The sequence below is a fragment of the Arachis stenosperma genome, chromosome 3 (genome assembly GCF_014773155.1).
Source record: "Arachis stenosperma cultivar V10309 chromosome 3, arast.V10309.gnm1.PFL2, whole genome shotgun sequence".
NCBI lineage: Eukaryota > Viridiplantae > Streptophyta > Magnoliopsida > Fabales > Fabaceae > Arachis > Arachis stenosperma.
The window spans coordinates 143,174,045-143,197,983 of record NC_080379.1 but is presented as its reverse complement, the minus strand read 5'-3'; the positions used below and the strand labels follow the sequence as shown (position 1 = coordinate 143,197,983).

Genomic DNA, 23,939 nt, shown 5'->3' with positions numbered 1-23,939 from the left:
AAACCATAAACAATATTTAATCCGCTTAACTGAGATTTACAAGGTGACCATAGCTTGCTTCATACCAACAATCTCTGTGGATTCGACCCTTACTCACGTAAGGTTTATTACTTGGACGACCCAGTACACTTGCTGGTTAGTTGAACGGAGTTGTGAATTCAAGTTAAGAAAATAAACAGTGCCCTAAGGGTATATTCATACTAAAGCTCAAAAGATAGAAGAACATAGTGATCACAATTTCGTCCACCACTCCTAGAGCTTGGTATGAGAGGCTTAGCTCATTTTTGTTGAAAAACAACTTTCAAAGAGGAGCCACTGACACCACTTTATTTATTAGAAACTATCATGATCATTTTATTCTTGTGCAAGTTTACGTTGATGATATTATATTTGGTTCGGCTAATGAAGATTTGTGTGCAGATTTTACTAAGCTTATGACTAATGAATTTGATATGAGCATGATGGGAGAGCTCAATTTCTTTCTAGGCTTGCAAATCAAGCAAACTGCAGACGGCATCTTCATCCATCAAGAAAAATATGCAAAAGAACTTGTCAAGAAATTTGGCCTGGACTGTGCTAAGCAAATGGAAACTCCCATGCATCCTAATATCAAGCTTGATAAGGATGAACATGGTAGAGATGTTGATGAGACCCGTTATAGAGGGATGATTGGATCCCTAATGTATCTAACCTCCTCAAGGCCTGATATCATCCAAAGTGTTGGAGTTTGCTCAAGGTTTCAATCAAAGCCTAAGGAGTCCCATCTTTCAGTTGTCAAGAGGATCATCCGATATGTAATTGGTACCACTAATTATGGGTTATGGTTTCCTAAGACTGATTCTTTTCAATTAGTGGGTTTCTGTGATGCAGATTTTGCTGGGGATAGGATTGATAGAAGAAGCACAAGTGGCATGTGCTGCTTTCTTGGAAAATCTCTCATTATTTGGTCTAGCAAGAAGCAAGCTACAGTGGCACTTTCAACAGCCGGAGCTGAGTATATTGCAGCCTCCTCTTGTTGTTCTCAATTGTTATGGCTGAAAACTCAACTAGCTGATTATAAACTGAATGTCTCTAATATTCCATTATTTTGTGACAACATGAGTGCTATTAATATTTCCAAAAACTCTGTTTTGCACTCAAGGACAAAGCACATTGAAGTTCGATTTCATTCTATAAGAGAACATGTGCAAAATGGAAATTTGGATATTCAGTTTGTTAATTTTGAAGGTCAGCTAGCAGATATTTTCACCAAACCTTTGATAGAGGAAAGGTTCTGCAAGCTACGAACTAAACTGGGCATTCTTGCTTCATCTTTGTTTTCTTAATGACTCTGCTAATGAGATTTTTTGTGTTCTGTCTCATAAATCGCTGTGAGAATTTTCCTTTGGCAGATGATGAGTAACCTTCATTGAGTCACTATGAAGCCAATTGGATTTAAGCCTGATCATAACGTGCTGGAGCAGTTCACGACAAATGGGCTATCCTTACTGAATCCATTGAGAACATTTCATTGGTGCTTTTTCATTTCTTTTGAAAATATGTTTTTTTTTACTCATTTTGGGCCTCATTCATATTTGTTTTCAAATCCATTTTTTGTTTTCTTTTGTTTTATCTGAAACGTACGAAGGTTACAGCTGCAACTTTCAATGTTTTTCAAAACCACTTTAAAGTTTTCATTTTTACTTGTTTTCAAGATGCAACATTTGCACTCCTCCACACCTATATTAACTCCCCATTACATGTATCCATTCACACTACTCTCTCCACTCTTTCATCTTCTCCGAACCAGTGCTTTATAAATATGGCACGAAAGAAGAGAGCTGCCCATAGAGGCTCCCAGAGTGGCACCCACCGTTCTACTCACACACACCCTTCTCCCTCACAATCTCCTACTCATTCTTCACCACCATCACCACCAAACCCTTCTCCTGACATGGCCCGCACTAAGACCACTGCTCGCCGTCCTGGCGTTGCTCCTCGCCCTTCTCCTCCTCCTCCGCCAAACACCTCTCAGCCTAGTTCATCAAAACCAAGCTCTTCAAGAGGAAAGATGCCTCTTCACGAAGACGAAGAGATTCCCTCCACTCAGTCTCGCCATACTCGCGGTACAGTCATTGACTTTCATCTTCGTCCTGTTGCTGAACCTAGACTCTCCAATCCTATTGCTTACAAGTCCTTTTATGATCGTCGCCGTTTTCAATCTCTCATGAACTACCTGTTTTTCTGCAAAGATGTTTACAAGCGTACTCTCTGTCCCTCTAAACTTGTCAATCTAGACAAACTCCGTAGGAAAGGTCTGAACTTTACCCCATTGTTTGCATATCAAGGTTGGACACCCATACTGTCCATCAAAGAGAAAATTTACCCTGATTTGGTCAAACAGTTCTATAGCAACATGTCCTACAAAGAAGGGAGAATCACTTCTTTTGTTAAAGGCAAAGTGATTATTCTTGACAAATATCACTTAGGCAAAGCCTTAGACTACTAGGACCGAGGACCTGATGTCTACACCTCTGGTAAGTGGGACGAAACGCTCAATGTCTCTTACTTTGATGCCCTAAGCACTGTCTGCATCAATATCCCTCTCCTGAAAGGTAACACTCCTACTCACAAGTCTCTTGGTCCAGTCCGTGCCCAATTGCATCGGATTGTAAATCACATCATCTTACCTCAGAGCGGCTCTTTTCAGCGTGTTTCATTTTGTGACACACTGGTTTTGTATGCATTGCTTTCGAAAATCCCCATTTTTTTTGCTTACTTGCTTATAAGATATATGTATGCTTGTGTTAGTACCAAAAATGCATTACCCTATGGCATGCTTCTTACAAAAATTTTTCAATATTACAATGTTGATTTTGGGGCTGAAATTGTAAAAGATTGTAACTCATATATCAAAGGGGGTGGTGCAGTAAAGAAAACAGCTCCCATGCGTCGCCGAACTAATGATAGTACTGATGTTCCCTCTGTTGATGAGGATCCTCTGATTCCCCCATCCACCTCTACTACAGTCAGGACCATGACGCGCATTATGAAGCATGTACTTGAAGAATTCCTCAATCTGACATACCTTCTTCTCCATCATGGTGCTGAGCGCAAAAGGGTCCAAGTTTTGGAGGAAAATGCTCTCAAAAAGACCAAAGGAAATATTCGAATTTTGAGAGACTTTGTAGAGGATATTGAAGTTGAGATCACAACTTCTGATAATGAGGGGGAGGACGATAGAACCTCTGATGAATCCAACTCTGATGCTTAGCTTCTTTTAATCTCATCTGTGATTATGACTTAGTTTATTTCTTTTGAACTTGTTTAAGTTTCTAGATGACTGTAAAGACCTTAACTACTCTGCTACTTAAACTATATGCATCAGCCACTAACAAATTTTGTGCAGGTTTTTTCCTTCCTCCCTTTATGACAAAAGGGGGAGAAAAGAAAGGGAATGTTAGTTTTGGCTTAAGGGTTAATAGTGTTTGTTAAGAACAATGATACTTTGTGGTGCTAATTAACTCATTTTGTCCTGTGCTGTGTATCAATGCCTAGTGTTATTGATCTGTGTTATTAGTATTATATTACTTGGAAATTTTGGTCTTGGCTGTTTTTAAGTTTTATCCAGGTTAAGATGTAAGCCATGATCGAGGGGGAGTAATGCTGGCATTGAGGGGGAGCTACTCACAATCCAAATGTCATTAAAGGGAAGTGTTCTTAACTCTTTCAAATTAGTCTTTAATTTTCCTATTTTATCATGTTTGTCATCAAGGGAGAGATTGTTGAGCCTAGTTTGATTTTGGGTTAATTAATGATGACAAACATTCAATTGGGTTGAAAACCCAATATTGTTTAATGTGTGTTTTATTGTGACAGACCCATTAATTCTCTCAGCCAAACAAAACTACCTGTTCATTCCTTTGATGCTTCAAGTAAATGCACAAGCCCAATACCTCTCTTTTATTTCACCATTCAGCATGATTGAAAGGCTATGCATTTGGCAAAAGAAAAAGGGCAACTGTCTATATCATGAGCAGAACAGGACAGCTGGCAAACAAAGGAGGCAACAACACAGCAAGGACATGTGTGGTTCTGTGAAAGCAAGAAAAGGAAACTAGGACATCCACTAACCCAAGGACATCAGCTAAGCAATACTAGGATAGTGGTTGAGCAAAACACAATCGAGCAAAGAGCACAGAGCAGCAGCAGCAAGGAAATGGAGTAGAATGCAAAAGAAGAGCATGCCAAAGAAGAAGGCCAAGCAAAGGACAACAGAGGTAGTGGTCGAGCTCCTCAAGCAACAGAGGTAGTGGAGCATGGTGAAAAAGGACTACTGTCAGCTATGACAGCTCCAACGAGTAGCTGGTACAAGGAAATGGAAGAGGCAACAATGAAGCCAAGTTAAAGATATATAACAAGCTTCATCCCACCATTTCAAGATAAGAGAGATGATACACACTTAGAGCACCATCTCTAAAACAGAGCTGGAATCTCTTTCTTCTACTCAAGCTTAATTCTGATCTTTGTGTGAAAAGACAAGAGTGATGCAAAATAGCCACTGATTTCTGATGTATTTTGGGTTTATGAACTAGGATTAGTTCCCCTTTCCAAGTTGGGTTAGCACTTAGGGAAATTGAATCTGGTTGATTCCCCTTCATAGTTGGGTCAGCACTATGGGAAGCTAAGCTTTTGGTGATGAAAGCTTGGGGGTAGATACTAGTTGAATTAGGGAGAAATTCAATAGTATTGGTGTTTGTAATCTGTGAATGATTAGTGAAAATTTCACCATGGTTTGTGGTGGAGACTGGACGTAGGATCCATTGCACATAGAATCCGAACCAGGATATATGCTGGTCTTCATCTTCTCTTCCCTATTCCTTACTGTTCTGCGTATGAGACTATTTCAAATAATCTCCTGCAAATCGTGTTATAGCAAAAACAGAGTTTGAAGCTTTAAGTTTTAAACTAACTTGATTCAACCCCCCTTCTCAAGTTCAACTAGATCCATCAATGATAATGATGATTATAGAGGAGAAGGATGAAAAAGAAGTTGGATAAAAATTTTCAATAAAAAAATGAGAAGAAGAAGACATAGCATCAAGGTGAAAAAGAATGTGCATGCCTAAATTTGAAAGAAGAAGAAAAAGAAGCGCGTGAATCTAAAAGATTTGGTTGAACTTGGCTGATTAAATTACTTGGATGTAGAAGTAGAATTTTATTGTATTTGATATTATTTTGTCCGTAAAGTATGAACTTTATGATGATTGTGCTTCTAAAAAAGGCTACTCTAAAGTTTTATCTCTATAGCCCCTCACAGGAGGAAAAAAATTACAGGAGCTGGCTTTTGACCATCTCAAAGTAACCATTATTCACTAACCAGTAACCAATGAAACTAATACTCTTGTATCTCTAGCCCTAAGCAGTCAGCACCAAGATCTCAAGTTGAAGAAACTAATGCTTTCTTTTACTTTTTCTTTTCTAATCTTGTTTTACCTTTTATTATTATAGAAGAGGCTCAAATATCGATTACTTCAATTTAATCTTCTCTGCTGCATAAACCCCTTCAGTAGTCCTCTTTGCTTTTGGTGGTGAATATTTCTTACTCTTCTCTTTACCTTCATCATTAAATGCCTTACTTGGTTCTGGATTTGCATCTTTGTCTTTGTCATTCCTCCTATCATAAAACACAGATTAGAACAACAAAATAAAAAACTAAAGGAGGCCAAATCAAAGAAGAAACAGAATAAAAAATACCTGACAACCTAAAAAACGAGTCAAACACGAACCTTAGGTGCAAAAACAGGAAAAACAAACCAACAGCAGTGGCACCACCAAACACTGATTTCAGTATTAGCTTCTTTCGGGGTTTTGACTTTGATATTTCTGCAATTTTCTCTTCTTTCTCATCTAAGTTGTCAAAGGAGTGCGCACTCTCTTTGTCCGGATTTATTACTTCCTACACAAGAAAATTGCAAGAGAGGCTCAATCTGCATATAATTGAAAAGAAAAGTAAGCATTGCTTGATAAAGCATCAGAAAAACTTACTTGAACAGGTAACTCAGGCTCAAGGGTATGTTCTGTATGGCAAACGAGAACCATGTCGTCTTGACTTGATTGATGACCATCATTGGATTCAAGTTCTGAGCTTTGATTTGTTATGCAGGTCCGAGTGTTAGATACATCTTCATCATAGTTGGCAGGAACAGTGGCATCATTGGTGATCATATCTATTACTCCTTCACTTCCATCTTCACAGTTATCCAAACTCATAGCATTTGATGCTATAGCCTCACTATCATTTTCTGGCTGTTCATCATCTGCAAGTGACTTGAAATCAGTTGCACCAACCGCATACTCTTCAGCAGTTTCTTGTTTATGAGGCATAGTTTCCTCATGTGAGGATTCATTGTTGTCTATAGCTCCACTTTTTGTCATAGGAAATTTTCCTTTCTGGTCCCATTTACAAAACTGGGGTAGTGAAGAGGACTGGCAAGACAGCAGCTTCCCACATTGGCTACAGCTATTAAGCGACGATGAAATTGAATCAACTTGAGACTTCCAGTCCTCATATACAAGAAACTTTTCTGATATAGTTGCATTTATGTCATTGCTGTTGGAGACAGCTCTGTTCGAAGAATCAGTCTTATTACATAGGAAGCAATCAGGAGAATATAATGAATGCTCAGTTTCCTCAAGTTCCTTGACAAAATATGTATACTTTCCATAAGTGATTCCATGTTCAATTTCCTTATACTTCATTTTCTCCTGTGATTCATATTCTTTTATACCTTCCCACTGATCGCTTTTCTGATAATCATTCTCTGCTTCAAATTGGTCTCCCAAGTTCAGTACTTCATGTAGAACCTCCATATTCTCACCAGCTCCATAGCATCTACCATTTTCAATACTCAGTGGAGTTGCGCATGAGCCATGAGAACTAGCACTTTTATGTACATCTGCTGGAATATTTTTTTCAATGAGCAGATCCTGGTCCCAACTATCTTTTGTATTTGAGCTAACATCTCTTATCACTGACATCCTGTTATTCATAGGAGTTCCAAGGATCGAACCATTATCTCTTAATAATTCATTCTCTGTGTAACCAAATTCCATCATTCTACTTTCTTGGCCCCTAGTATCTAAATGAGGTATACCACCACTAAAGTCAACATGTACATTCCCGGAATAAGGAGTCTCAGAGATATGATATTGTAATAATTCCCTTGAGCATAACAATTGAAACTCATCATCAGAAATTCTTGGTCTCTGCTGGCTTCGACTGCCCAGTTCATCTAAACTGGTGGACATAAAATCATTTTCAACCATTGAAGAAGTTGAATTGCACTGTATCTCTGATGCATAATCACACAAGTCATCAAAATGATGTACTAGATGTTTGATTTCTGTGTCATTAGATTGGTCTGAATATGTTTCCCAGTCTTTGATTGAGTCTGTAACGGAGTAGTAGACCTACAGAAGCATCATTGTTTCAGAGATACAAGTAGCAAAATCATTTAGCAGTGGCTCAAGGGTACAGAACATGAAACTCACATATGTGACCATTCATTGGCAATATAGTAATTTTGTTTTTACTTATTATTGAAAACAAGGACACACCTCCCTGGATTCTTTCCCTGAATTCTTCTGTAAGTAATAAGTGGAAGAATCTGCAGGCCTTCTGTGAGACAGCTCTATGCTTTTACGTATGTATCCAACCACATCCTTCGGCATGGTTACGGCACAAGTAACATTAACAATATCAAAATCTGGAACCTGGCAACATGTTTTTATGTTATCAAGAAGCAAAATTTAAAGGACAAGATACAAAAGCAGGTGACTGAAGTTCCTAAGTGATATTTTATGCAATTTACTTACATCTATATCCTTAGACCTTAATTTTTTGGAGAATGAGCGTATACACATGCATACTTTTCGAGTATTTCTTCTCTCAACAACATCTGATGGAGAGAATAGGTCAACTCCGGTCAATTCCAAGATTTTGCAAATCTGTATAGGAAAAAAAGAGAGATAACTTTGATACCCATTCATTAATGTCTGTTTTCACCAACCAAAATTTGAAAATATTTAGAACTAACTTAAATGAGGCTGCAGAGTTTCTCTTTCTTCTACTAACGTACTCATATGCTTAAATCAGTAGACATAATTTTGGCAAATCTTCCTTTGAATTCTGTCAAAAGGAAGGTCATGTAATAATTTACCTTCAGGAATGAATCAACATTAGAATAAGGTCTATATCTCCCACTGTTACTCTTAGAAGCAAATGGCTGGCTTTTAGAAGCTTTTATGTGTTTTAGCTCCATATGCTTTGCCAACAGCAATTTCCACACCACTTTTGACACTAAAAACCTATAAACCAATTAACTTGTATTTAGATTCCAAACAATATACTGAAATGCCAATGCAAAAGCTTCGTGTTCAGCTCCACTCCTCTTGGAGTTTAATCCTTGTACTAACCTTATAAAGTGGTCCTAGTCCTAGCTTTTAATTCAATTAAAAGACACTAAGACTAAAAAGTAGCCTCTTTAATTTATGACAGGTGAAGTCAATTAGTCAAAGTATTAATCTCAAATTGATTGAATCTTGCTGGGGGTTTGCTTGGACTAAAACATACCATTTATTATTCTTTACAGTAAGGAAAAGGTTCAAAGACAACAACTATTGCATGGTGCAAACAATTATGGCAAAAATTCTGGTTCTTAGCAATTTCCAAAACTTAACTACATACCAAAAAAATAGGAATAACGGAAAGTGCAGGCTAACAAAAGAAAAAAGAGAGAGAAATAGAGAAAGTTAAGTACAGCAATTCTCCATCAGCAAGGAGTTCGGATATAATGAGTTGCTCATTCAATCTTATCTTCAATACTTCCCCGAGCCAAATTCTCGTTTGAGTCTGTAAATTGAAGGCGAAAAATAAAACTGCGTTTTCAAAATAAGGAATGAGAATAATACGAAAAAAGAAACGATAAAAGTCTAAGAATAAATCATGGATTATTTATATTGTTACCGCCAGAGAATTGAGATAGGTCCAAGACTGAACTCAACCTTAGAGAGAAACATAAACTAACAGCAAATCCAGAGATAAACTAACAGTTCCAGGCATACATCTATCTATTTTGATCCTTATTAGATTATAAGAAAGAAATGAAGATGCAATGCAAATCCAGAGAGTATTAAAATCAATTTTGATCGGTTACAAGATGACACAGCAAGAAGTAAACACGAAAATCGAGTAAGATCGAAATAGAGAGTGAGAGAGTGATAAACCTGCAGAAAGGCATCATCAAGTTCACGAAAGCTGGATTCCGCTGAAGAAGGAGAAGCAGTTTTAAGAAGCTCCGGCGATGGAGCGGTCTCCGATGACGAATCTTGGCAAACCATGGCTTGGTTTTCCCGCCAAACAGAGAGAGATGAATTGCAGTTTGCAAAACGAAAAGAAAGACACGACAACCTAAACAAAGAAGATAGGATTGGACAAAAAGTGAAGTGCAGGTGAGCAGGTCACATAAGACAGTGCGAGGATTCTGTGTGTCCTTTTTGTTTTCTTTTTATTTAGCACAGTACCCTCCCCAATCCCCATGCTTTCTCTCTTCATCTCTCCTTCAACTTCAATTCCTTGTGCCGCTTCCGCGGATAGAAATACGGGTCATCATCTTCATTACCCTACTTCACCAATCACATTTACCCTCCTGTCTCATACAAAATTATACAATTTTTTATTGTATCTCTTATGTTATGTTATGATATAGTGTTACTTTAATTAATTTTAGAAGAAGAATGGTCACATGGTTGTTATGGGATTCTGTATTCACCACTCTAGTATGCACTGTTATTGGAAGCTTATGATTATGGGACGGCTTTCTTGGAACATTGTAGATCAGAAATACTACCATTACTAAGGTTTTTCTACATATGAACCAAAGAACTCGCCTTATAAATTAAAAAGATGTTTACCAATACTAACAAGGTTCAATCCAACATTCCTTTTTTAATTCGTCCAGTTAGATATAATTATTCATATATATTTATTTATTAATTTAAATTTTTAAAATATAATCATAAAGAATTCATGTAAATCCCAAAAAAAATTACATGAAAAATTGTGTTAGTTACAATTATTTATATATTTTTACTATTACTTTAAATTTTTAGAATAATTAATATATTGGAATTGACTAATAAATAATATTGGTATTGTTTTCTTCGTATTAATATTTAATAGTAACAAGGTGTGCTACATTTAAATGACGACGCATGTTCGGTGCAGTATCCATCGCAGTTTTCACACGTTAATTAAAATTAAATATTAGTATATAGGCCTAACGGATATTAAATAGCAGTAACAAGTAGCAAGTAGCGAGGAGCAAGTAGGAATGCGTTTGGCATCGAAGATAACAACGTGGATGAGTGGAAATCAGGCACCGATAAATGTGCACAATATCCACCTTCTCCTTATGCGACGATTGCGTTACGTGGCCCTTCCATAGACACTGCCTCTATTTCTGTTTTCTTTGTCCCATCCCTGCTGTCTTTTTTTTCTCTTTTCTCTTATTTCTACCTTTCACAAATCACAAGTTTTGTTTCTCCTTACAAAAATATTGGCAACTTTTGACCAGGCTTCTATCAGTCGGATACAATATATCAAAATCATGGATAAGGTTGTAATGCATTGTTGGTTTACCGTGAATCCTGCAAATAAAAAGAGATAAATAGAAGTCTAAAATTAAATAATACCTTTTGTCTGTTGTACATCACACGTTCATGGATCCAAATGCTGAACTGAATTATATTATCTATAAAAGCATAGTTTATATGAACGAACTCTACTAATAACTAAAGCAAGTAATCATCAATTTGCCAGAGTTATAGGGTGACTAACATTAAACAGAAATACATATCATTTATGAGAAAAACTCCAAACAAACAAAAAATTATTATTTTTAGTAGTATTTTTAATTATTAATCTATTTTTTTTAGTTTAATAAGAGGTGTTTTAAGATTCAATTTAACTTAGAATTCAATTTAAACTAAAGTCCATTTTATTGAATTTTAGTTTATTATTTTTATTTGATATTATTTTTAGCTTATTATTTTATTGAATTTTAATTTATTATTTTTGGATCGGATTCATATTGTACTTTAGATCATTCGATTCATTCAAAAATTACTTTTTATGATAAAAATATATTTTTTCAAGTAGAATTAATAATTTTATATTATATTTTTATATTTAAATTAATATTTTTATATTTTACGGTATTAATTTTGTTAAAAATAATTTATTTTGATATAAATATGATATAATATTTGTTAAATTTAATTTTTAAAAATAAAATCTTATTACTTTAGTATATAAAATTTAAAAGTTTGTATATACTAATTTTATATCGGGTTGATCTCATTTAATCTATTTTATTTCGGATTGCATTAAAATAGACCCTATTACTTTTTAGAGATGGATTAGGATATAATTAAATCTGGCTCGACTCACGAACACCCCTAAGTCTAGTAATTGAATAATATATTTTTAGTCCATATTTTTAAATATTATTAACTAACTGCTGGTTAAAAATAATAACTTTTATTTGTCTTTTTGCATTCCTCATAATTTATGGTAGCGGTGGAAAAACAAGTTGAACTTGTTGGGCCAAATCTGCCCAAAAAAAAAAAGATAAAACGAAGAGAGATTTTGAACCGACCAAACTTTTAAAACCTACCAAATCCGCACCGCCGAACCTGCAGCATTTGGCAGTATAGGATGGGCTGTCTTTTTATTTTTTTAGGATATTTTAGTAATTTTAAAGAAGATATAAATACAAAATCTGGATTAGGGTTTCACACTTTCACCGTTTCAAATGCAGCCTCCTTACTCCCTAAGTTTCCTTTTCACTCTCGTCTTTCTCTCTCTCTCTCTCTCGCATTCTCAGCGACAACGATAGCAGTAACAGCAATCCCATTGCATAGACACATCAGCGTCCCTTGCTCAGAGCATCGGTGAAGGCGTCTCCCTCTCTCACAGCTCTCCATCTCGTCCCTAGCTCTCTCTACGTCTTCCTTCTCTCTCCCTCACATTCACGGTAGCAAGATGCGGTCGTCTCCCCTCTCTCATAACTCTGTCTCTCGTCCCTAGCTCTCTTAGCGCGCGTTTCTCTCTCCCTTGCATTCACGGCAGCAAGGCGCATTCGTCTTTCCTCTCTCAGGTCTGCGGCAGACGACGGTGAAGTACTCCTATTTTCTACCAAAAAGCTCCTCCTCTAGTAAGCTATTTGTTTATTTTTCTTTTATTTTTTTGTTTATGGAAGAGATGTTTAATACTTTAATTATTTTATTTGATTGTTGATTCTGTTTATATTGACCATTGATTATGTTTGATACTTTGTTTATTATTGAATATTGATCAATAATAAACAGAATCAGTAATAAAATAGAATCATCTAAGTATCAAATATCTCTCCCACAAACAAAAAAAAATAAAAAAAGTAAACAAATAAACAAAGAGCTTATTCGAGGAGGAGCTTTTCAATGGTCAATAATAAACAGAATCAGTAATCAAATAGAATAATCAAAGTATCAAACATCTCTCCACAAACAGAAAAATAAAAAAATAAACAAATAAACAAATAGCTTACTAGAGGAGAAGCTTTCCGGCAAAGAACAGGAGCACTTCACCGCCATCCGCCGCATACCTAAGAGAGAGGAGAGACGACTGCGCCTTGTTGCCGCGAATGTGAGGGGGAGAGAGACATGATGAGAGAGCTAGGGATGATATGAAGAGTTGTGAAAGAGGGAGACGCCTTCGTCGTGCTCTGAGGTAGGGGTGTGTATGGCCCGACCCAGCCCGACCCCAAACATTTTAGGGGCTAATTTGGTGTGATTTCACCGAGTTTAGGACCGGATAAGGATCTCAAAAATAGACCCGGTCATTATTTCGGGTCGAGTCCGGGCCATGGTTCGGGTCACCCGAAATCGGTCCGGTGGCCCGGTCATCATACATAATTAATATTTTGTGTTATTAATGATGAATGATGGCTATTCTTATGTGGAATTTAAGTATTGTAAACCTTAATATTTTGTGTTATGAGTTATTATATGACTATAAGTTATTGTTTTATGTTTAAAATGCATAAGATTTTAGACTAATTAATGCATAATATTGTGTTAGTTGTATTGATTTAAATATTTGGTGTTATTAGACAATATTAGTATTGATTATGGTTATGCTTTAATTTTAGAGAAGAGTTGGTTCTTGTTATATATTTCTAAGTGAATTTTACCATGTCAAATAATGGTTGGAGTCTTAGAATTTTGAATATTTTCACATGCTAGCTTATAAGAAGGTATCAAGGTAATGTAATGTTAACGTCCCGATTTTTATCCGGTATAATCGTGGCCCGAAAGTGTATAGGTTTCATCGGGTCTAGGGTCGAGTTCGGGTCTAATAAATAGGCCCGGTATATATTTCGGGTCGGGTCGGGTCATATCAAACCCGGTTTTACCCCGCCCATGCACACCCCTACTCTGAGGTAGGTGTTGGGAATAATACACAATTCCCCCTTGAGAAAACACCTTTGACAGAGAAATAAAATAGACACAATCACAACACAAGAATTTAACGTGGAAACTCCAATTACCGAAGAAAAAACCACAGCCGTTGTCAAATGACAACCAGAGAATATCACTATGTGAAAATTGTTACAACACATAGACTTCTTTCTCTCTAACACCGGCACCCCAGTACACCCACACTCTCTCAAAGCAAATATCTAACTACACCTCACAACACTCTCTAATCAAAGAGTACAGAGGAAAAGAAAAAATCAGAACAAGCTTAAAGTGTTTCTGACTGGTGCAAAAACAAATGGAGAACTTAGCCTCATATTTATAGCCTAGGCCACCCACTCCATTTGCTATCCTAAGCAATGTGAGACTAATTCAACCAAATCCTAACAATCTCCACCTTTATTGAAATAGTCACACATCTTCAGCTTCCATTGTCAACACTGACAATTCTTTGCTGCCATTGTCTATACCGACAATCATAGTTCAGAGAACTATCATACTCCACCATGAAAGTATACTCACTTGGAATTAGACCACTCCAAGCATTTTGCCTTGGTACAGATCGAAACCTTGCTGAAAATTCATGGTGCAACTTCCAAATTGGCTTTTCCTGGAAGTTCTTCAGCCATCGACCTAACTCCGCCACACACCTTGCATCTCAACGCCAACCAATGCCCGTGTGCAATTGTGGACCCAATTGTCACAACTTATCCTTATCCATGGCAGTGCGGTAATACCATGAGGATACTTCTTGTCTTCTAGAGAACATCATCTTCTCTCATAGAGAGAGCAACCAGAGATCTTCTCCTTCAACGCCTTGTGCAAACCTGATTGTATCAACACATCCTTGACTTGTATTTGCCACAAGTCAAAATTGATTCTTCCATCGAATTTCTCTATTTCAAGCTTCACAGCACTTGAATATCCTGACATTGTTGCAACCGTATACTGGAATAGTATAACTCAACTGTAGACCTTGCACTAGAAAGGGTCCCCAGGAAAGAGAGGTGGGTCACAATGGCACACTTAAATACCAAGTCTTTCCTTAGCCAGAACCTTTCCAAACTGCACTCTCACAGTGTCACATGTAACACCCTACCATACAGAGTCTTATGCTTAAGTCATAATTCAGAGATGGCAAGGTATTACGACCTCTAAAATAAAAATTTAGTACGTATAGTAGTATGAATGATTAATTATAACTAGGAGCCTTTGTAGAAAAAGGGGTAAACAAAAATTGCAACTCGAAAGCGCAACACTCCGATCGATAACGTAACGAACAAGGATAACCAACGCGAGATTATATATATACAAAGGAGTGTCAAAAATAGGAATATCAAGACTCAAGATCCGGCTGCGAAGATAACCGGTCCGAGCATAGCAATATATACATATGATAAAATAAGAAAAACCCCAAAGGAAACCCAAAGGGACACAAATACAAGAACCTATTCTCCAAAATCTCCCATAAGAGGAGTCATCACAGTTTGTATTATTTGGTGGAGATAAAAGTATCTAAGCAAAATATATAAACCAAAACATAGTCCCGATAACAAAGGATCTTCGCAAATCTAGAAGTCTCCAGCATGCCTCAGCGGGAAACCTCACGTCCTGCATCTGAAAACCACAAAATCCGCATGGGTGAGAACCAGAGGTCCCCAGCATGGTAACAGCTTCCACATACATAATACATAATAATAGAGGAAAGCCAAAGGCAATCCTAGTACTTCCTCCAGATAATATCAAAGCTTATAAACAAGATAAACCATATAAGGGCATCTGACTAAAGATTCTTCAGTCTAACTAATACTTCCCTTTCCAATTCCTTCAAACCTCCCAACCACCAGCAGGATATAATGTAGCAAACACAGTTATATCAAACAAGAAATATACAAATAGGAACAATTGAGGCAGTTAGACAATTAGCAAATAGTATGCAGTCAAGTAGGCAATATCAAACAATTCACATAGTATGCATATGATGAATGCCTGTCCCTAGTGGCTGATGATATCATCTTGTCGGTTATAGAGCCAACCCGACAAGTCCTGGTCGCTAACCATTGGACTGTCCCTCTGTCGCGCATCCCCAACTCGAGTTATACTCGTTATAAACTTGATCATAATCATGATCCATATCCATCACCCTCACTGGTGAATATTTCGGGGGCGAGCTCATCCGGGTCTTTCACAGTGCCCGGCCACACTTACGACATAGGGTCAACAGAGTCTCGAGCCTCCACCTGGAGCACGTGGTGGCTAGCCACTGCTTCCTCCCAGGGATCTCGTGCCTCTGATAGTGGAAGTGCAAATCTCAATTATCAATAATTCAGCATAAACATGCATGAATTCTCATCCATGGATCAACATCCATATCAGCCATCCGGCTCACGGTTCAGTCCAGAACCAGCCAATATTCATATCATACACAGCCTTTCTGGCTCACGGTTAAATCCATAACCAGCCATCCGGCTCACGGTTAAATCCATAACCAGCCGTTTCATAAACAATTATAGCCCTTCAGCCTATGGCACAACAAGCACTTCCACCACCATCATCCGCATCTCACATAATCATCTTTGATCCTCATTGATCATTCATTTTTCCTTTGCTTCACTCGCAAGTTACCTCATTCACTAGCCCCTTTTTAATAGCTAGGCATGTCATAATGATTTAAGACATAAATGGTGAGATCGGAGGCTTAGAAGTATGAGATTTGGCTTTTAAAACTCAAAAATCAACCTTGGGATGAAAACAGGGTCACGCGTACGCGCACTCCACGCGCACGCGTGGATGGCCTCAATAACTCATCGACGCGCAAGCGTCATGCACGCTAACGCGTGAATTACAAATTTGCCAATCGACGCGCACGCGCCAACCACGCGTACGCGCGGGTGTTTTCGTGCCCCATGCACAACACTGGCACAGTTCTGGCATAACTCTCTGGAAAATGGCTGGGCATGGGGTGCAGCACAATCGGCGCGCCCGCGCACATCACGCGCACGCGTGGATGGCGCTTTCTGAAAGATCGGCGCGTACGCGCCAGGTGCGCCCACGCGCAAGGGGTCATTCTGCTAAAAATTTTCTAAGTTAAAAGCTGCAGAATTCACAGATTTAAACCCCGATCTTCCAACGGACATAACTTCCTCATTTTAAATCGTTTTTCACCCGTTCTTCGAACGGCATGGACATCCCGGATCCAATTTCATTTCTAAACAGATTTGGTACAAAACGGAGATCCGTAGTCCAAGTTATGTCCCGCCAAAGTGTGCCCAAAAACCATATTTTCATACAAAACCACAAAGTGCCATTTTCAAAACAAGCCATTTCCAACTCTTTTCAAAATCAATCAAAACATGCCAATTTCATCCCTTTTCTTTGAAATCAATCAAAATATATAAAATTCAACATCAAGCCTCCTCACTCACACATTGACACATGGTGCGCGAAATTGTGAACTATACTTTTTCACAACTCTCATAATCCCTGGTAATGGCTCCAAAAACTTGGTGCGCTCAATACCATGGCATTACACAACTTCGCACAACTAACCAGCAAGTGCACTGGGTCGTCCAAGTAATAAACCTTACGTGAGTAAGGGTCGATCCCACGGAGATTGTTAGTATTGAAGCAAGCTATGGTCATCTTGTAAATCTTAGTCAGGCAAACTCAGATATATATGGTGATGAACGAAAATAACATAAAAGATAAAGATAGTGATACTTATGTAATTCATTGGTAGGAACTTCAGATAAGCGCATGAAGATGCCTTCCCTTCCGTCTCTCTGCTTTCCTACTGTCTTCATCCAACCCTTCTTACTCCTTTCCATGGCAAGCTCGTGTAGGGTCTCACTGTTGTCAGCAGCTACCTCCCATCCTCGCAGTGAAAGCTAATGCACACACTCTGTCACAGTGCTGCCAATCACCGGTGTGGTTCCCTCCCCTACCAGAATAGAATAACTCTTTTGCGTCTGTCACTAACGCCCTAGTAGGTTACAGGTTTGAAGCACGTCACAGTCATTCAATCATTGAATCCTACTCAGAATACCACAGACAAGGTTAGACCTTCCGGATTCTCTTGAATGCTGCCATCAGTTCTTGCCTATACCACGAAGACTCTGATCTCACGGAATGGTTGGCTCGTTTGTCAGGCGAGCACTCGGTTGTCAGGCGATCAACCATGCATCGTGCAATCAGGAATCCAAGAGATATTCACTAAGCCTCAGATGCTTGTAGAACAAGAATGGTTGTCAGTCACCTTGTTCATGGGTGAGAATGGTGATGGGCGTCAATCATCACCTTCATCATGTTGAAGAACAAGTGATATCTTGGATAAAGAACAAGCGGAATTTGAATGAAAGAACAATAGTAATTGCATTAATACTCGAGGTACAGCAGAGCTCCACACCTTAATCTATGGTGTGTAGAAACTCCACCGTTGAAAATACATAAGCATAAGGTCTAGGCATGGCCGAATGGCCAGCCTCCCAATGATCTAAGAACTAAAATGTCCAAAGATGATCTAGAGATCTAAAAGTGATCAAAAGATTCCTATACAATAGTAAAAGGTCCTACTTATAAGAAACTAGTAGCCTAGGGTGTACAGAAATGAGTAAATGACATAAAAATCCTCTTCCGGGCCCACTTGGTGTGTGCTTGGGCTGAGCAATGAAGCAATTTCGTGTAGAGACTCTTCTTGGAGTTAAACGCCAGCTTTGGTGCCAGTTTGGGCGTTTAACTCCCATTTGGGTGCCAGTTCCAGCGTTTAACGCTGGGATTTCTTGAGGTGACTTTGAACGCCGGTTTGGGCCATCAAATCTTGGGCAAAGTATGGACTATTATATATTGCTGGAAAGCCCAGGATGTCTACTTTCCAACGCCGTTGAGAGCGCGCCAATTGGGCTTTTGTAGCTCCAGAAAATCCACTTCGAGTGCAGGGAGGTCAGAATCCAACAGCATCTGCAGTCCTTTTGAGTCTCTGGATCAGATTTTTGCTCAGGTCCCTCAATTTCAGCCAGAAAATACCTGAAATCACAGAAAAACACACAAACTCATAGTAAAGTCCAGAAAAGTGAATTTTAACTAAAAACTAATAAAAATATACTAAAAACTAACTAGATCATACTAAAAACATACTAAAAACAATGCCAAAAAGTATACAAATTATCCGCTCATCACAACACCAAACTTAAATTGTTGCTTGTCCCCAAGCAACTGAAGATCAAATAAGATAAAAAGAAGAGAATATGCAATGAACTCCAAAAACATCTATGAAGATCAGTATTAATTAGATGAGCGGGGCTTTTACTTTTTGCCTCTGAATAGTTTTGGCATCTCACTCTATCCCTTGTAATTCAGAATGATTGGCTTCTTTAGGAACTTAGAATCCAGATAGTGTTAATGATTCTCCTAGTAAAGTATGATGATTCTTGAACATAGCTATTTATTGAGTCTTGGCTGTGGCCCAAAGCACTCTGTCTTCCAGTATTACCACCGGATACATACATGCCACAGACACATAATTGGGTGAACCTTTTCAGATTGTGACTCAGCTTTGCTAAAGTCCCCAATTAGAGGTGTCCAGGGTTCTTAAGCACACTCTTATTTGCCTTGGCTCACAACTTTATTTCTTTCTTTTTTTTTCTTTTTTTTTTCTCTTTTTCGGTTTTTTTTTTCTTTTTTTTTTTTTTTTGAAATGCTTTTTCTTGCTTCAAGAATCATTTTATTGATTTTTCAGATCCTCAGTAACATGTCTCCTTTTTCATCATTCTTTCAAGAGCCAACATTCATGAACCACAGATTCAAAAGACATATGCACTGTTTAAGCATACATTCAGAGAACAAAAATATTGCCACCACATCAAAATAATTAAACTATTATGAAATTCAAAATTCATGCAATTCTTTCTTTTATCAATTAGGCATGTTTTTATTGAAGAAAGGTGATGGATTCATAGGACATTCATAACTTTAAGGCATAGACACTAAGATACTAATGATCACAAGACACAAACATGGATAACCATAAGCATAAAAATTCGAAAAACAGAAGAACAAATAACAAGGAAATCAAAGAACGGGTCCACCTTAGTGATGGCGGCTCTTTCTTGCTCTTGAAGATCCTATGGAGTGCTTGAGCTCTTCAATGCCTCTTCCTTGTCTTTGTTGCTCCTCCCTCATGATTCTTTGATCTTCTCTAATTTCATGAAGGATGATGGAGTGTTCTTGATGCTCCACCCTCAGTTGTCCCATGTTGGAACTTAGTTCTCCTAGGGAGGTATTTAGTTGCTCCCAATAGTTTTGTGGAGGAAAATTCATCCCTTGAGGAATCTCAGGGATCTCATGATGAGTGAGATCTCTTGTGTACTCCATCCTTTTCTTGGTGATGGGCTTGTCCTCATCAATGGGAATGTCTCCCTCTATGTCAACTCCAACTGAATAACAGAGGTGACAAATGAGATGAGGAAAGGCTAACCTTGCCAAGGTGGAGGTCTTGTCCGCCACCTTATAGAGTTCTTGGGCTATAACCTCATGAACCTCTATTTCTTCTCCAATCATGATACTATGAATCATGATGGCCCGGTCTATGGTAACTTCGGACCGGTTGCTAGTGGGGATGATTGAGCGTTGTATGAACTCTAACCATCCTCTAGCCACGGGCTTGAGGTCATGCCTTCTCAATTGAACCGGCTTTCCTCTTGAATCTTGCCTCCATTGTGCGCCCTCTTCACATATGACTGTGAGGACTTGGTCCAACCTTTGATCAAAGTTGACCCTTCTAGTGTAAGGATGCTCATCTCCTTGCATCATAGGCAAGTTGAACGCCACCCTCACACTCTCCGGACTAAAATCCAAGTATTTCCCCCGAACCATAGTGAGATAATTCTTTGGATTCGGGTTCACACTTTGGTCATGGTTCTTTGTGATCCATGCATTGGCATAGAACTCTTGAACCATCAAGATTCCGACTTGTTGAATGGGGTTGGTAAGAACTTCCCAACCTCTTCTTCGGATCTCATGGCGGATCTCCGGATATTCACCCTTTTTGAGTGAAAATGGGACCTCGGAGATCACCTTCTTCAAGGCCACAACTTCATAGAAGTGGTCTTGATGCACCCTTGAGAGGAATCTATCCATCTCCCATGACTCGGAGGTGGAAGCTTTTGCCTTCCCTTTCCTCTTTTTAGAGGTTTCTCCGGCCTTGGATGCCATAAATGGTTATGGAAAAACAAAAAGCAACGCTTTTACCACACCAAACTTAAAATGTTTGCTCGTCCTCGAGCAAAAGAAGAAAGAAGAGAGTAGAAAAAGAAGAAATGAGGAAGAGGGAGATGGTGGTGTATTCGGCCAAGAAGGGTAAGAAAGGGTGTTTAGGTTGTGTGAAAATGAAGAGTTGAAGAAGGGTATTTATAGGAGAGAGGGGGGTAAAGGTTCGGCCATAATGGGTGGGTTTGGGAGGGAAAGTGGTTTGAATTTGAAGGGTGAGGTTGGTGGGGTTTTATGAAGGATGGATGTGAGTGGTGAAGAGAAAGATGGGATTTGATAGGTGAGGGGTTTTTTTGGGGAAGAGGTGTTGAGGTGATTGGTGAATGGAGGAAGAAGAGAGAGAGTGATGGTAGGGTCCTGTGGGGTCCACAGATCCTGTAGTGTCAAGGAAAAGTCATCCCTGCACCAAATGTTGCTCAAAATCACGTTTTGAGCCATTTCTGGCGTTAAACGCCGGGCTGGTGCCCATTCCTGGCGTTTAACGCCAGGTTCTTGCCCTTTACTGGCGTTTGACGCCAGTCTGGTGCCCCTTTCTGGCGTTAAACGCCCAGAATGGTGCCAGACTAGGCGTTAAACGCCCAACAGCTAGCATTACTGGCGTTTGAACGCCAGTTTCTTCTCCTCCAGGGTGTGCTGTTTTTCTTCCTGTTTTTCATTCTGTTTTTGCTTTTTTCATTGTTTTTGTGACTTCTTATGATCATCAACCTACAAAAAAGATAAAATAACAAAAGAAAATAATTAATTATAAAACATTGGGTTGCCTCCCAACAAGCGCTTCTTTAATGTCATTAGCTTGACAGAGGGCTCTCATGGAGCCTCAGAAATGCTCAGAACCTTGTTGAAACCTCCCAACACCAAACTTAGAGTTTGAATGTGGGGTTTCAACACCAAACATAGAGTTTGGTTGTAGCCTCCCAACACCAAACTTAGAGTTTGACTGTGGGGGCTCTGTTTGGCTCTGTTTTGAGAGGAGCTCTTCATGCTTCCTCTCCATGATGACAGAGGGATATCCTTGGGCCTTAAACACCAAGGATTTTTCATTCACTTGAATGATTAACTCTCCTCTGTCAACATCAATCACAGCCTTTGCTGTGGCTAGGAAGGGTCTGCCAAGGATGATGGATTCATCCATGCACTTCCCAGTCTTTAGGACTATGAAATCAGTAGGAATGTACTGGTCTTCAACTTTAACCAGAACATCCTCTACAAGTCCATGGGCTTGTTTTCTTGAGTTGTCTGCCATCTCTAATGAGATTCTTGCAGCTTGCACCTCTAAGATCCCTAATTTCTCCATTACAGAGAGGGGCATGAGGTTCACACTTGACCCTAAGTCACACAAGGCCTTCTTGAAGGTCATGGTGCCTATGGTACAAGGTATAGAAAACTTCCCAGGATCCTGCCTCTTTTGAGGCAGTTTCTGCCTAGACAAGTCATCCAGTTCTTTGGTGAGCAAGGGAAATTCATCTTCCCAAGTCTCATTTCCAAATAACTTGTCATTTAGTTTCATGATTGCTCCAAGGTATTTAGCAACTTGCTCTTCAGTGACATACTCATCCTCTTCAGAGGAAAAATACTCATCAGAGCTCATGAATGGTAGAAGTAAGTCCAATGGAATCTCTATGGTCTCATTTTGAGCCTCAGATTCCCATTGTTCCTCATTGAGGAACTCAGAGGAGATTGGCACACGCCCACTGAGGTCTTTCTCAGTGGCGTCTTCTTCCTCTCTTTCCTCTCCATATTCGGCCATATTGATGGCCTTGCACTCTCCTTTTGGATTTTCTTCTGTATTACTTGGGAGAGTACTAGGAGGGAGTTCAGTAACCTTCTTGCTCAGCTGACCCACTTGTCCTTCCAAATTTCTGATGGAGGACCTTGTTTTATTCATGAAACTTTGAGTGGTCTTTATTAGATCAGAGACCATTGTTGCTAAGTCAGAAGTATTCTGCTTAGAACTCTCTGTCTGTTGCTGAGAAGATGATGGAAAAGGCTTGCCATTGCTAAACCTGTTTCTTCCACCATTATTGTTATTGAAACCTTGTTGAGGTCTCTCTTGATTCTTCCATGAGAGATTTGGGTGATTTCTCCATGAAGAATTGTAGGTATTTCCATAGGGTTCTCCTAGGTAATTCACCTCTTCCATGGAAGGGTTCTCAGGATCATAAGCTTCTTCCTCAGATGAAGCATCCTTAGTACTGTTTAGTGCATTTTGCATTCCAGACAGACTTTGAGAAATCAAATTGACTTGTTGAGTCAATATCTTGTTCTGAGCCAATATGGCGTTCAGAGTGTCAATCTCAAGAACTCCTTTCTTCTGACTAGTCCCATTGTTCACAGGATTCCTTTCAGAAGTGTACATGAATTGGTTATTTGCAACCATTTCAATTAGCTCTTGAGCTTCTGCAGGCGTTTTCTTCAGATGAAGAGATCCTCCAGCAGAGCTATCCAAGGACATCTTAGATAGTTCAGAGAGACCATCATAGAAAATACCTATGATGCTCCATTCAGAAAGCATGTCTGAAGGACATCTTCTGATTAATTGTTTGTATCTTTCCCAAGCTTCATAGAGGGATTCTCCATCCTTCTGTCTGAAGGTTTGGACTTCCACTCTAAGCTTACTCCATCTTTGTGGTGGAAAGAACTTTGCCAAGAAGGCATTGACTAGCTTTTCCCAAGAGTCCAGGCTTTCTTTAGGTTGAGAATCCAACCATATTCTAGCTCTGTCTCTTACAGCAAAAGGGAATAGCATCAGTCTATAGACCTCAGGGTTAACCCCATTAGTCTTGACTGTGTCACAGATTTGCAAGAATTCAGCTAAAAACTGATGAGGATCTTCCATTGGAAGTCCATGGAACTTGCAATTCTGTTGCATTAGAGAAACTAATTGAGGCTTAAGCTCAAAGTTGTTTGCTCCAATGGCAGGGATAGAGATGCTTCTCCCATAGAAGTCGGGAGTAGGTGCAGTAAAGTCACCCAGCACCTTCCTTGCATTGTTGGCATTGTTGTTGTTTTCGGCTGCCATGGGTTCTTCTTCTTTGAAGAATTCGGTCAGGTCCTCTAAAGAGAGTTGTGCTTTGGCTTCTCTTAGCTTTCTCTTCAAGGTCCTTTCGGGTTCAGGA

The 23,939-nt window shown here is 38.9% G+C and overlaps 1 protein-coding gene and 1 non-coding gene across 4 annotated transcripts; one reads left to right on the top strand and one right to left on the bottom strand.

Moving 5' to 3' along the window:
* Positions 1-5,184: 5,184 nt before the first annotated feature.
* On the bottom strand, positions 5,185-9,870 carry LOC130970790 (uncharacterized). 3 transcript variants are annotated; one of them, XM_057896977.1, is made up of 8 exons: positions 9,268-9,870; positions 8,802-8,893; positions 8,202-8,349; positions 7,858-7,989; positions 7,600-7,755; positions 6,028-7,452; positions 5,737-5,938; positions 5,185-5,656 (listed from the first exon to the last, which is right to left on the bottom strand). In XM_057896977.1, the coding sequence occupies exons 1-8, from the start codon at positions 9,379-9,381 to the stop codon at positions 5,514-5,516; spliced, it is 2,412 nt and encodes an 803-aa protein (XP_057752960.1). In that variant the 5' UTR covers positions 9,382-9,870; the 3' UTR covers positions 5,185-5,513. The 3 variants fall into 3 exon arrangements, with proteins under 3 accessions (XP_057752960.1, XP_057752961.1, XP_057752962.1); XM_057896978.1 differs by having other exon boundaries at positions 5,769-5,938; positions 9,268-9,867; XM_057896979.1 differs by lacking the exon at positions 8,202-8,349 and having other exon boundaries at positions 9,268-9,391.
* A 13,459-nt stretch (positions 9,871-23,329) lies between these two features.
* LOC130971873 (small nucleolar RNA R71) lies at positions 23,330-23,437 on the top strand. Its single transcript, XR_009083078.1, has one exon. It is a non-coding gene; the product is annotated as a small nucleolar RNA R71 (small nucleolar RNA).
* The last annotated feature ends 502 nt before the right edge of the window (positions 23,438-23,939 follow it).